At 39.8% G+C, this 14,970-nt stretch overlaps 1 protein-coding gene across 1 annotated transcript in view; it reads right to left on the reverse strand.

The window, feature by feature from the left end:
* LOC137287109 (WD repeat-containing protein 3-like) overlaps nucleotides 1–14,970 on the reverse strand; it is a 33,741-nt gene that overhangs the window by 11,295 nt on the left and 7,476 nt on the right. The window contains exons 4-17 of the mRNA XM_067819244.1: nucleotides 14,149–14,267; nucleotides 13,204–13,282; nucleotides 11,832–11,927; nucleotides 11,160–11,255; nucleotides 10,424–10,525; nucleotides 9,935–10,032; nucleotides 7,755–7,887; nucleotides 7,139–7,329; nucleotides 6,787–6,880; nucleotides 5,829–5,930; nucleotides 5,331–5,410; nucleotides 3,474–3,542; nucleotides 2,046–2,118; nucleotides 1,103–1,260 (exon numbers count right to left, since the gene is read on the reverse strand). Of these exons, the coding sequence (XP_067675345.1) occupies nucleotides 1,103–1,260; nucleotides 2,046–2,118; nucleotides 3,474–3,542; nucleotides 5,331–5,410; nucleotides 5,829–5,930; nucleotides 6,787–6,880; nucleotides 7,139–7,329; nucleotides 7,755–7,887; nucleotides 9,935–10,032; nucleotides 10,424–10,525; nucleotides 11,160–11,255; nucleotides 11,832–11,927; nucleotides 13,204–13,282; nucleotides 14,149–14,267 (1,490 nt within the window). The remainder of the gene's footprint in view (nucleotides 1–1,102; nucleotides 1,261–2,045; nucleotides 2,119–3,473; nucleotides 3,543–5,330; nucleotides 5,411–5,828; nucleotides 5,931–6,786; nucleotides 6,881–7,138; nucleotides 7,330–7,754; nucleotides 7,888–9,934; nucleotides 10,033–10,423; nucleotides 10,526–11,159; nucleotides 11,256–11,831; nucleotides 11,928–13,203; nucleotides 13,283–14,148; nucleotides 14,268–14,970) is intronic.

The raw sequence follows: 14,970 nt of genomic DNA on the forward strand, positions 1-14,970 counted from the left end.
CCCTTACACATCATCCAAGGTCAGGTGTACTATTCCAGGCTTTTATTTCACCTGTGTCATTAATAGACATAGATGTCAGTACAGATACCTGGGTTTCTGACAATAACAAAATTATTAGCTGTCATGGCAACAGTACCTCCCAATGCATAACATCAGTGCGACATAACATTTTCTGTTATTGTTTAACACTGTAGTTAGCAATATTCCAGTGACATAGGTAAATAGTGTGAGTCTGGACCATGATTGTTGTAAGACCAGACTAACAGTAACAGGATCAGGCATGCTGAGTTGGTCGACTCATGTCATCGTATCTGAGTTGGGTAAATTGGTACTCATATTGTCGATCACTGGATTGTCTGGTCGAGGCACAATTACTTACAGACCACTGCCTTATAGGTGGAATACTGCTAAGGGCAGCATTAACAAGAAGACAAAGTCATTAATATCCCCCACAACGGCAAAATATCGATATCCCTCATGAATATGTCTACAAGTTATGATTATGCCAAATGTATTGGTATGTATATAGAAAAGTGCACTGATAGGTTCTGAAAGTTCTGCTCCTGAAAAGAGCACAACCACCAATTTCAGTCAAAGTCAAAGTTGTTGCCATGTAAACGCCAAATATATTTTATTCAGGACACCCAAACTATTAAAAATCAGTGCACCACTAAAACAATCTACGTGTCAAGTTTGGTGAAGAAATAGTGAACAGGTTCAGAGTTCCGCTCTGGAAAAGAGCACTACAACCAATTTCAGTCGAAGTCAAACTTGTTGCCATGGAAATGCCAAAAATATTTTATTCACAATACCAAAACTACCAAAAGGCACCAGTACACCACCAGGTCTATCTACGCGCCAAGTGTGGTGAACAAGTATGGAACAAGCTTAAAATTCTGCTCTGGAAAAGATAAATGTGCATGGACAGACAGAGCACATTTTAATACCACCCCACCCCCAGCGAAAACCGTTGCGGGGGATAAAAAGCAAACTGATGGACGATCATAACTCTTCTCTGGTTTATGGCTGGTACAGGTTTATCAAGAACACCAGATCATCATATACATCTCAGACATGGAACCATCAGACATGATGTACTCACCTGTCATCATGGGCAAATATTGACTTGTGACAGTCCCCAAAGTCCATCCCCCAGATCTTGACATTCCTGTCGGCTGACCCTGTCACCAGCAATGTGCTATCTGATGATATGTCCATACACAACACTGGGAGCTTGTGACCATACATGGACAGGAAGAACTGAAACAGGGCAGATGTCACAGATACTGTAGGGTTAAGGACTGCGCTCCAACTTCAAGGCTACTTTATCTTATTTGAATATGTGTCACTATGGTATGATTTACATGTCTTTGCCATACACTATGTCACAGACAGATGCTTAGGTTAAATATAAATCGCTTTAAATAAAAACACAGTTGTATATATTTTGCACTGGCTGTGTACAATTACCCATTATGAACACAGTTGTATATATTTTGCACTGGCTGTGTACAATTACCTATTAAAAACACAGTTTTATATATTTTGCACTGGCTGTGTACAATTACCTGTTAAAAACACAGTTTTATATATTTTGCATTGCCTGTGTACAATTACCTCAACACTTAACATTTAAGTGAGTATTGTTTTATGCAGCTTTTACAACAGTCCAGCAGTATCACGAACGGGGTCACCCGAAATGGTCTTCACACACTGTACACTTGTGGGGAATCGAACCAGGTCCTTTCCTTGACGAGTGAACGATTTAACCACTAGGTTACCCCATCTCCCCCTCTATGTTTGAACAGAGTTTGTTTACATCAGCTCATTAAGAAAAGCAATGCATTTTTTCAATTAATGTCTCCAATAGTTTTTAAAAAGCTATGTCAATGTCTTTTTTCACTAATGACAAAAGGTTAATCACTGAGGGCATTCAAATTCCAATTAAACCTGAAGCTCTCCTGTTTCATGGAGCTGCCGTTGACAGGTTGTAAGCTATTTCACAGATAGAAACGAATCAATCATGGACATTTGGGTCAACCCACCTTGAGTGTGTCAGAAAAGAAAACCTTCACTGTGTTATCCATCAATGAGGCAGCAACAAACTTCTGGTCAGGACTGAAACAGGCAGACACTGATTAACACACCCGTCTCCCACCAACCCACGTTTGGTGGGGTATATCAACGATGTCCCAGCACCGAGAACACCCCACTACCAGTATGGAATGAGGTGGACTCTCAGTTCTGATGTTTCTATCCCAGACTTTCATTTCATCAGCAGCATGGAGTGGCTGTCTCTGTACTCAACAGTCTGGATCAACTTCAACAACTTACAAATAGCACTATTTTCTTTTAAAGCACAGAAACGAGTGAGTAGGAATATACTGCCACTGCAATATCACAACTGCGACACCAGAAATGGGTGTCACACATTGCATCCATGTTCAGAATTGAACCCGGTTCTTTGGTGTGATGACCACTAGGTACCCCACCATGCGATTGTGCAAGTTTAGTTTTATGCCCCATTAGCAATCTGCCACACCATAGCAAGGGGCACCAGTACTGGGCTTCGCACATTGTAAATTGTGGAGGGAGGATCAAACCTGGGTAAACACTATAACCACTTGGCTAACCTACCACCCATCACAGCACAGAAGCATTTTCATCTAGTCTGATGGAGACAGCGAACAAGGTGAATGAGTGAGTTTAGTTTTTACGCCACACTCAGCATTATTCCAGCTATATGGCGGCAGTCTGTAAATAATCAAGTCTGGACCAGATAATCCAGTGACCAACAATATGAGCATCAATCTGCGCATTTGGGAACCGATGGCGTGTCAACCAAGTCAGCGAGCCTGACCACCCGATCCTGTTAGTCGCCTCTTATGATGGGCATAGTCGCCTTTTAAGGCAAGCATGGGTTGCTGAAGGCCTATTCTACCCCGGGACCTTCACGGGTGACAGCGAACAAGGGAGTAGACATCCTTTTGAGGTGTTCTATCATGTGATTTTAACATAGTAAGACTGTTCCCCTCTACAGAAACCAATAATGAAATTACATGGGTTTATTTGTAAAAAATCTTAGAGTAGGTGTAAGCTCAACTCTGTGGAACAAGTAACTATGGGGGCATGAGAAAATTGGAAGAAGCTGACTGTTCATTAACACAGCAATGAGAGATGCTGCAGGTACCTATAGAAAATATTCTAGAGATACAAAAAGCAATGATGCAGATTGTGTGCATCATATTTGTGTGACATATTCAAGTCACTGAGTCAAAAGCAACCAATACATGTTTTCCCATATCATCAACACAGACTGCTGGGGTCTTGTTCTAAACTAGATTTCCCCCTGGGAAATAGGTTAGCCGCGCCATGGCTTAATTGTGAAATAAAATATATGATCAAACAGGGTTCAGAGCATTAAAACGTAACATGCAAACCGAAGCATTACCAATTCATGTCTGACAACTCACCTGTACTTGACGCACAGTACATCCTCATCCATCTTCAGTGTCTTGTTGTGCTCTAGAGTCAAACGTTTGCTGGGGAGAAAAAACAAATTCGTACAGACTGTCATACACATGAACATCTTTCATAATAATTTTATCGTTTGGAACACAGAGTGAGTGAGTGAGTGAGTTGAGTTTTACATCACACTCAGCAATATTCCAGCTATATGGTGGCAGTCTATAAATAATCGAGACTGGACCAGACAATCCAGTGATCAACAATATGAACATCGATCGGGAACCGATGACACATGTCAACCAAGTCAGCAAGTCTGACCACCCGATCCCGTTAGATGTCTCTTACGACAAGCATAGTCATCTTTTATGGCAAGCATGGGTTGCTGAAGGCATATTCTACCCTGGACCTTCGCGGGTTTTTGGAACATGGAGATAACTCTGTACCTGTGTCAGGATCTGAGGACGGATGAAGTCAAGTTGTTTCATTAATTTGAAATAGTGACTGCTACAGAACAACCTCCCTGAGGTCTGATGAAAATAGACCCGAAAAGGTCTGAGGTAGAATAGGCCTTCAGCAACCAATGCTTGCCATTAAAGGCGACTAAGTTTGTTGTAAGACGTGACGAATGGGACTGGGTTCCGAATTGCCCAGATCGATGCTCAAGCTGTTGACCTCTGGACTGTCTGGTCCAGACTTGATTATTTACAGACCACGGCCATATAGCTGCTATATTGCTGAGTGTGGGGTTAAACTAAACTCACTTACTCTGATGAAAATAGCACAGTTGAATCTGTCATTAAGTCATATAAAGTTGTCTTTGTTGATAAGGTTGCATCCTGCTTTTGGCAATATTCCAACAATATCAGGGTGGGTGATACCAGAAATGGGCCTCACAAATTAAACCCATGTGGGGAATAAATTCCATGGCTGTCAGTGTGACGGCCAACACGTTAACCCAAAAGTTACCGTAGGGGTCAGTCTACCCTGATGACAGGCGTAAGTATGAAACTATACAATAGTGACAACAGGAAGCAACTTATACTGCTTGCAAAGCATTCTCAAGAGGAATCTTCTGTATCCAAGACCTAGCAACACATCATATGTCTGCAGCCCTATGGTAACAGTAAGCCAGGTCGGCCTACGTCACGAAGCAAAAGCTGCAGTTTCTCTCCCAGGTATAAAAAGGCAGCCATGTTACCAAACATTACCTCTGGTACAACCTGGTGAGTGAGTGAGTGAGTGAGTGAGGTCACATGTCACTTTTATCAGTTTTTCAGAACAATCGCAATGGATACACCAGAAATGGGTTTAACACACTGTACCCATGACAAGACAAGACTACCAGTAAACTGGACCTCGTAAATGATGGTATCTACAGGTAGAATTGTACCGATATCCCAAACAATATTTCTAGTAAAGCATAGACTACATCACAGAACATGGTCGCTAAATATATCCTTAAACCTCTCATTTAATGACTTGTAAACCACAGATTTCAGGTTCCGTGTCTGGTCCCTATTTCCTGTACTAGCCTTATGTTGATGTAGAAACTTGAATGCAATGGCCATGATTGAATGTATTTCCTTATCACCCATATGACATATCAGCTTTTGTGTCAAGCCCTGGTAACAGAGATACACATAGCTGGTTGGAACTTTGGATAACATTTATTCTGAAAAGTTTACTTCAAATGCACTGCAACTGATAGAATTTAGTTTACTGGAAGATTTAACCTTAACAATGTTTACCTACACTACTGCACCAACTTGACATGCATTTTCAATGACCAGACAATTCAAATTACACTATACAACCTATATAAAAACTATGACAAGCAATTAAGCGTACAACTTATTTGTTACCTTGTTGAATCAGTGTCCTTAATGAGCTCAAAGTTCCAGAATTTGATGTTGTGATCAGCACTGCCACTCATTATGCCTCTCTGTAAAAGGAAACATTAGTGAGTGAGTGAGATAAGACAGTCTAGAATTTGAAGTAGCTCACAGAACCTGACAACCTGTGCAATCGACTTGCCTCCCATAAATAAGAACCGACAGGGTGGACTTCATGATTTGTCAACAAGACAAATCCCATGAGGAACTCAATGTTTCACACTTACCAGGAATCTTGTCAACCATCATGATTACACCATACACAGTGACTACACAATCACCTCAAAATACTTCTTGAAATATTAACCAACAATATAAACACAAACCCATTGGTAGCAGAGACATTTCAGCCAGGTTTCACATGAGCAAGTTCATGCAGACGACTGCAGAGTAAATATCTCATAACATAATGCATCACACCCAGATACCCACAGAACCAGCATGTTGACCCATTTGTCCAGGTCTCACCTTATCAGGGGCCATGGAGATTGACCACAGTGGACCTGAGTGAGCATCTATGTCTTCCAGCAAGGATCCTGATGACACATCAAATATCTGCAGCCTCCCACTCTGTAAGGAGAGATAAGCATTCATCAGTGTGAACTTAACACATAGTTTTGTTACAAATACATGTATGGGTTACATGGGTGGGAAATCAAACAGACATCTAATCCTCCCCATAATTTTGTGTTTAAACATTTCCTATATTGAAACAAGCCTTATGTCAAGCTGATATAACTACACAACCTCCACATAACATGTCCTATAGGCACCTGCGGAGAACAAGGATAAATAATGGCTTTAGAAAACAAGAAAGAAGATGACATATCTCCTCGGCCCCCACATTTTGAAAGGACAAATCATCTGACAGTTACTTGATGTTTTCTTAGATTAAGTTTGAATCATTTCCAAGTGTTTTTAGTCCAAGTCTGAATTGTTTCCATGGAATTCATGAAAAATATAAACGCCATATATCTGTAAACAGCAAAAGGCACCACTTCAAGATCTGTCTCATATATCTGCCAAGATCTGTTGAAAGATATCAAATGGTTTTTGAGTTGTGCTCCAGAAGCAAAGCCCACCCCTCCATTTTGAGACGAAGTCCGAAACATTTCCATGTAAACAGAGAAAATAATAAATCACAAAAACCTGTAAAGAGCAAAAAGCTCCACTTTGGGATCTGCCACACATATCTAACAACTTTTGCTGACAGATATTAGAAAGTTTTTGAGATGTGCTCTGGAAACGAAACACACCTCTCACTTTTGAGACTATGTCTGCAACATTTACATTGAGGCAGACTGATTACAATATAGCTCTGTATTTCAAATTGAGATGACCAAAACGCTAACTGAGCCAAGAATGTCAATGGGAGTTATGATCATCTCCAGGTTATGCCAGCTGGACAATGAAGAACAGGACTCACCTTGGAGCCGATGATCACGTGTCTGTCACCAGGGGCAAACATGGAGGCAAGGGCATAGTCACATGTCATAGTGCGGATTGGTTGCAGAGAGTCCCTGGACATGAAGACAGACATGACACAGTGAGTAGCTGGACATGTGAATCTTTGGTCAGTATTTCAGTTATGTTTTGTCATACATGCTTTCAGTTTGGAAAAACATTAAGTGATACATGTGCTAATGTGTTTAATTTCGTGGAGAAACTCGAGTATGGAGCTGAGAAATATACTATAATCAAGGCCAAGACAATGTTTTTTCCTTTTGTTAAATGCAGCAGCATCATAATAACCGTCTGTGTGAAGGCAGGTGACTGACCTGTTCCAGATCTTGATGGACTCGCTGCTGGCGGACAGTATAGCCAGGTTGTCGGAGCTGAAACAAGTCGTCCTGGGTGTGGTTCGGTGAGCTGGGAGGGCAAGGGTTTTCACATCTGACAACTCAGCCTTCTTGTTGTCTATGTGAATGGTCGATGTTTGGATGGAGTTATTGTTGAGCAGGCACATACACTACAGACAATCAACATAATCATGAAACTGTGTTGAAGATAAACACAAACCTCTGGGGTCACTAACAATCTTTTCCTTGTGTAATAATTACTCAACTCAAAAAAGGTTTGATTAAAAAAGGTTTGCAGCATGATTCAAATGGATACTGTATGGGGACAGAGTATATAAATGCCATCTACCTTCTGTGAAAAGCACAAAACCAGCATCAGATAACATTAGATAAATGTTAATGATACGTATGTAGGAGCTATACATGGAACTGAGAATTGAGCCCAACTATAACACTGTTTTATATACTGTTACATGACCTGTTGATTCCAATTCAAATTGGAGTATGTTGACATGCAAGTCAAATTTTCTCCATTTCTAATTTTCAATAGTCTAAAACCAAATTACAAAGATCAACAAACTGGACTGTCCCTCACCTTCACAGAACTGCTTTCTTCCCCAAGAAGATCAAGTGCCCTCACTTTAGTGGCCATCTTAACAGCAGTCATTCTCTTGATCTCGTCTGTCAGCTTGATCTCCACGGTAACCTCCCCTGCTCCATCGTCCTCCCTGCATATATAGATGGGACAGTCTGTTTTCCTCAACACTGATGATATTTCAAAACAACGACCACTACTAATGTTATGATCAACTCAGGACACAAGAGCCTGAAAATCTTTCTTTTTTATCCAACTCATCCTATAACAACTTCAGTAGAATGGACTGAAACATTTTTTACAATCAGATGAACAAGATGCCCCAAGTTCATAGACTATATTATGATAAATAATACACCCCCTACCTTCTTTACCATACACAGAAAATTTCTGATTTTTTTCTATACACTGGCACGGATCATATGACCAGAGAAGAAATCATATTTTAATTTTAGATTCATCAAAACCTGACTGTCAGGGCTAAATGTTTTCTTTTAAACTGTATTACTAGGTTTGTTGACATACTGCCCAAATTATAATGATAATGTCATGCTATAAATGCCGCCTTCAGCAAATTAGATCATTATATCACTTCAGTGGATTATTGTATTGTCAGCTTAGTAATGGTCCAATTAACTTTCATTATTAAGTGAATACTCATTGCTATGTGAAACATGTTCAGCACACAGCATCACTTAAAGGTCACATGCAACGTAAAACACAACTTTGCAGATTCTGGTACCTTTCGGTATGCACTTACCGAAACAAATCATAAAAAATGCCAATTCAACCTATAAAGTTGAAAAAAATGCGATGAAAAAAAGCCCGCGAAATCGGAGTTCAAACGTTTTACTAAATTCCCCCCAGCGCTGGGGGGAAAACTGGTTTCAACAGCTGTGCTGCGCTGCGTTCATAACGCATGCGCAGTGAATAGGTTTGCAGAGCTTGAAACAGTATGCATGCTCGGAGTCTGAGGTCGTGAGCAGTAGTCTAATCTTGGTTGTGTACACAAACAAGTAAATAATCTACTCGTTACGTAAAAAAACTTGTTGATTGTGGTAAGCAGTCTCTGTCACTGAGAAAGCTCAGTGTCTGGTTTATTCACACCTATATGTCTGTCTGCTTGTCTGCTAAAGACAACATGCAATACACAGCTTCAATCATTGACCACATGCAATTTGAACTTAACACCTATCAGACTATACAACATAAAGAAAATAAGTTGATTTATGACTCGTGCACCCGAGTCCTGTGTCTGTCACATTATGTTACTAGGCACGTGTGAAACACGTGACATGTTTTTATGTCTGTGGGTTGCAAACAAACTACATTCATTTTTTTCGGATGACCAGATCTGACAGAAACTGGTGCAAACTCTTGTCAGTTTCAAGTCCTGCTTTGTACTTGGACGAATGACAGATTCCAACCACGCAGTAGTTTACCATCTCTACTGACATGATTTTTTTATTGGATCGAGCGCAAATTCAGAGAACAGATATTTTCCAAACCCAACATCTCTATATACATTCTTCATGGATAATGACTTCTTTTCGTGTATATGATTTTGTTTGACAACAGTATATGAATCCATACTGAAAATGACGCATCAAGTACACAAAAAGAAGTTGTTATCCATAAAGAATCTTACTTTCTGGTGACTGGCTATACTTCTAAAATGCCCATCAAACAGATCATCTTTCTGTACACATAATGAACCCTCAGCATATCAGCAAATGAAACAGCCAATTGGAAGCCGTCGTTACACTTGAGTGCATATCCACCCGCTATGACTGGGTTCGGTCTCCCGAGGGCTTCGTTTCGGGGGAAGTAAGCCCAAGTACAAAATATTGCACTTTTGAATCGCAATTGTACGCTTATAATTGTGTTTATTTGTTTTTTTACAAGCAGCAATGTATATTACATGTCATGAATAAGTGATAAATGTCTTTTAATTATGTTTGATATTTTGGTTGCATGTGACCTGTAACAGATGGTACTACTCAGACACTGTGTCAGTGGCAGTGTTGTAAACTCTCCACACAGAGAGTCACTAAAACCTGCATACTGAGTCTCTTTCCCAGGATTTCATTTCAGGATCAGCAGGCTGACTGAGACCGTACTCAACATCCTGGTACTGTGTCTCCCATTATGTAGGGTCTAATGGACCAATGAGGACTCACTTCAATTTTCTTTTGGCTTTCTTTTCCCTCTTGGAGAGGTGTTTCTTGAGCTTCTCCTCAGATGGGAGGGTAAACACGTCCACATTTGCATCATTGCCCTACAATACAAGAAAGCATCCTTTGGAAGTCCAAATAATACATAAACCATATGTCATTACATTTAGCATCTGTGTGAATGTATATTTGTCTGCATGTCTTTTGTTTCTTGTTCAGAATGAAATAACTGGAACTTGCTGTAAACAAATTTAATTGGAGTTAACTTGCAAAAACATCAGAAGATCAAACCCATTATCAGCAGATCCTGGGTCTCCCAGGGGACAAAACTCAAGGAATCATGGCACTTTAGACAACTGGACCAGTCAGAGGTTTAGCGACCATTTCTGTTACTGGTTGGCACCATGCATGGACTAAGCTATATGTCATCAAATATGATAAATCTGTGCAATACATATTACATATTCATCTGTCAATATAAAGCCAGTTACTTACATGACAGAGAAGAACACTTTCTGATTCATCTGTTACCATGGATACAATTCTGTCACGACCCGATCGCATCACCGATCCAACTTTGGTGCACTTGAGGATGCTCTGTCAAACCAAAAGCAAATGTCATGATACACACAAAACATTTTGCTCGTTCCATACAGCATTCCTTCTTGTTCTACACAACATTCCAGCATCAAAAAGGTGGATTTAAAGCACATAGTTTGATGACCCACTTACTTGTCCCCTAGACTCAGTACCGCCTATGTATAAATATGCACTATGAAACGAGCTCAGAATGAAGCATGTTGCAAGACATGTCCAGGGTATTTAGCTGACAGAATGGATGCAATAACAAGATTAGAGGAGGACAGGTCAAAGGAGGACCAGTAAATCATAATCAATATATCCTTAACTTGTTTTAGTCTGCTCAATCAATTTTCCAAATCATTTAAACCTATCAGCTACGCAATTAGGTTCTGATGACAAGTGTCAACCAAGTCGTCGCGTCTGAACACCCAATCCTGCCCTTACGACAAGCATAGATTAGTTAAGATCAACTCTAACTCGGATCTTACAGGTTGTGGAACAGGAAGTGCCATTAAGACCACCCAACCACCAGTGTGTAGTTGCTGTCCACACACTATGATCCATAGTCCATAACAGAGATGTCAAACAACTACAACCAACTACTACACCAAACACTACACACCTTGTTGACTCAGAATAAGGTGCTTACCAGCTCATTTTCCTCTCCCACTTCCTCTTCTTCTTCATCTTCGCTTGTGTCCACCTTCAGCTTCTTCTCCGGACTCTCGGCTGTATCTGCAGCATCCTGTCAAATAGACATGTTCACAATGTCAACAACACATGACTGACAGGACATTCATGACTAGCATGTGAGCATGCAAACACACACACATGAACAAACACATTGATTGACTGACTGACTGACTGACTGACATAGACACACACACACACACAGACACACAAATACACACACGAAAAAACTTATACAGCATTCTCAAAATAAGTTGTGATTCTGTCATCAAGTAACCCTGATATTGATACTGCGCTAATGTAAATATATCAGCATTTGGTATTTACTTTTGTTTGTGTAATTTGGTTTGTTACAAACACAGAGTACTACTGAAGAAATTCAGGGTGCAAAAAAGCTTCTTGTGAAAATCAGAATTGTCTTAAACATCATACAATGCCAAATCAAAGTTCACCTTAATCATATATGCCCTTTCATAAATCTGAAAAGCTTTTCTAAATTGACAACATATTGATAACGCTGCAGCATAATTCCTTTTTCATTATTTATCTCTGATATCTAACTTTGAGTCTGACAAAAATATTTACATTTAGTACATCATCCATATTTCCCTACTGCTTCATGACCACTCACCTGCTCTTTAAAAGTGATGTCCCACACCCGGAGCTCGCTGTCGGATGATCCTGTCACCAGACGATGGTCATTTTTCAACAGAACAAAGTCATACACCTGGATAGCACAAACAGATCAACTGAATTATTCACGACACTCTATAAATGATCAAATCTCCATCAGCAGAGATGCTAACTCTTATTTACCTTAATTAGTATTTAGGCCAAAAATGATGCAAAAATTAGTACTTTGGGGCTAATTTTAGCAAGAGCATGAGCATCGATCTATCAAATTTCCCAAAGAATCTTCATGTTTAATAGAAACTATATAGGCATGCTAAGAACTTGTTATTTACACTGTACTCACCTAAATCAGTAGTAAATACCCCCATATAGTGTGATATTGAATAAAATGTATCTGAAATTTTTGTGTATGGTACTAATGCAACCTGTGTAATTTAGTGTAATGTATTTGTTTAGAAATTCATACTTTTTTACTGTTATCATTGTCACATATTTCAGGTTGCTTTTTCGCAACAAATACGATAAAATCATACAGGTTGGCATCTCTGCACCAGACAATCCTGTGACTATTATCTTGAGCATCAACCTACACACATACAATGACATGAATCAACCTAACAAGCCAGCCTAACCAACCCATCACATCGGTCAACTCTTACTATAAGCATGCGTTGTTGAAGGCTAGTTTTACCATGGACCTAATGGTATAGGGATTTGTCAGTACTTTCAACAATAATTCAGTGATCATAATAATGTTCAAGCAATATCATGGCAGGTGTGATCAGGAATGACATGACAAACCCATCAGATTTTTGTTTTGTTTATAGTAACTTTCAAAATATAGGGGAGCAATCTGTAAATAATCGAGTCTGGACCAGACAAACCAGTGATCAACACCATCAGCATCAATCTGCACAATTGGGAACGGATGACATGTGTCAACCAAGTCAGCGAACCTGACCACATGATCCTGTTAGTCACCTCTTATGGCAAACATGGTCGCCTTTTATGGCAAGCATGGGTTGCTGAGGGTCTATTCTTCCCTGGACCTTCATGAATCTTCAATATAAGTAAATTCAGCAGCAGAAAAATGACAAATTCTGCAGGTATGACACGGATCAAATATTTTTCTGCATCAAGTGGTAATTTTCATGATTTATTCTGCGAAAGCGGAATTGCAGATTGAGGGAGCAGCTGAATAGTGAATGTTTTATACCTGGTCATCTCAGGTAAGGACTCATCAAAGTACTTCATCCAGATGCAAGTGCATCTTAAGCCAAGTGCATCTTAAGCCAACTCAAGTCTTAACACAAAAGACTAACCACTATCAGACTGAGCAAACTCTGCTAATACAACAGACTCACTCTTACCTCACTGCGGTGTCCAACCAGTGTCTTGAAGCAATGCTGGGTGTCAAGGTCCCAAAACTTGATAAACGTATCCTTGGAACTGGATCATAAATGTGTCCACAAATTAATGAAAATAGAGGATAGTAAAAGTCTGTTGAATTAGGACATAGCTCAAAATTTTACAAGCAGAGTACATAAGTATAATTAATGTGTGGATTACATATCAAACAACAAGACTGGGTTTGAGTGAGTGAGTGAGTGAGTGAGTGAGTGAGTGTCCTACGCCACTTTTAGCAACATTTCCGCAATATCATGATGCAGACACCTAAAATGTGCTTCACACATTAAACCCTTGGGAATCAAACCTGGCTCTTCAGCAAGATGAGCGAACACTTTAAGTTTAACCACTGGCCTAACCCAATGACTTGGGGATAGAAAGATGTGGTGGTGTTGTGGAAGACATAACACTAGGGCTGTTATGACACACCAACATATTCTGTAAATCAAACCATAGACCTTCATGAATACAATTTGTTATTCATGGTCACCTGAACCGAATTTGAATGAATATTTACAGTTGTCTTCTGAGCATGTTTCACTTGAGTCCTTATCTTCAATGAAGTGACACATGCAAGAATGGAATATATACTAGCACTGCAGTACTGCAAGTAATGTTAGTTTGCAATGGCTGCACATGATACTGCGCACTATAACTATTAGCGTACTACATACCAAATTTGACTGTCATGTCAGATCACAAGACAGCACATCAAATTAACAGTTAACATGGGGGGTTCATATTGTACATCAATCACTTACTTACAATACTGTATTCATGAATAATTATTCGTATTCATTACCCAATATTTGTGATACATATCATATCCGCCACATAGTGTATTCTTTTCAGCCGTACTTAACACAGTGAATATTTATGCTGAATCAGCAAGTATAAACTAAACCTACCTTGTGATCAGCACATTCGTTTCTTTTAGGAAGCAAACCTGGGTGATCTGCCCTTTATGACCTTTCAACCTGAACAAGCCAGACTCATTGACAATGTCCCACACAATAACATCAGTATCCTGGAAAAAAAAACATGTTCCTAGAATTTCAACTGAACATCATTCATGAAATTTCAATGAACAAAAACAAAAATGAGCTACAAATTTCAAAGACAAACTGTAAACTGGCCTGAATGCATTTGGAGATTGCTAATTAAATAGAAAACATTGCAAGCATACGTTGATAAGATAACCATGAAGGTATCTTAATGGAATTTGTTCTCGCAAAATCACCACATATTCATTCGAGTTAGTCTTTAGCAACCAGTGTTTGTTGTAAGAGGCAACAAACGTGATCAATCTGACTTGACTGACACTTGTCAATGTATCCCAGCTGCGTAGATCTATGTTCATGCTGTTGGTCACTGGATTGTCTGTTCCAGACTCCATTGCTTGCAAGTAACTGGTTGTATACAACGCACTCATGCTTGCTGTAAGAGGCGTCTAATGGGATCAGGTGGTCAGGGTCACTGACTTGGTTGCCACGTCATCGTATCCCATTTGCTGACCACTGGACAGTCAGATCCAGAGTTGATTATTTGCAGATAGCTGCCATATAGCTGGATTACTGCCTTGTGTGATGTGAAAATAAACCCACTCATTCAAATAAACATAAAGCGTCCGATTTCATTGTACAGCAAGTCCTCAAAATACTGATGTCCAAGGTCACAACCCTTGGCAAAGAGTGTCGTGCAGAACTTCTCCATTCCTCACACAGATTTAA

This window comes from Haliotis asinina, chromosome 6 (genome assembly GCF_037392515.1).
Source record: "Haliotis asinina isolate JCU_RB_2024 chromosome 6, JCU_Hal_asi_v2, whole genome shotgun sequence".
NCBI lineage: Eukaryota > Metazoa > Mollusca > Gastropoda > Lepetellida > Haliotidae > Haliotis > Haliotis asinina.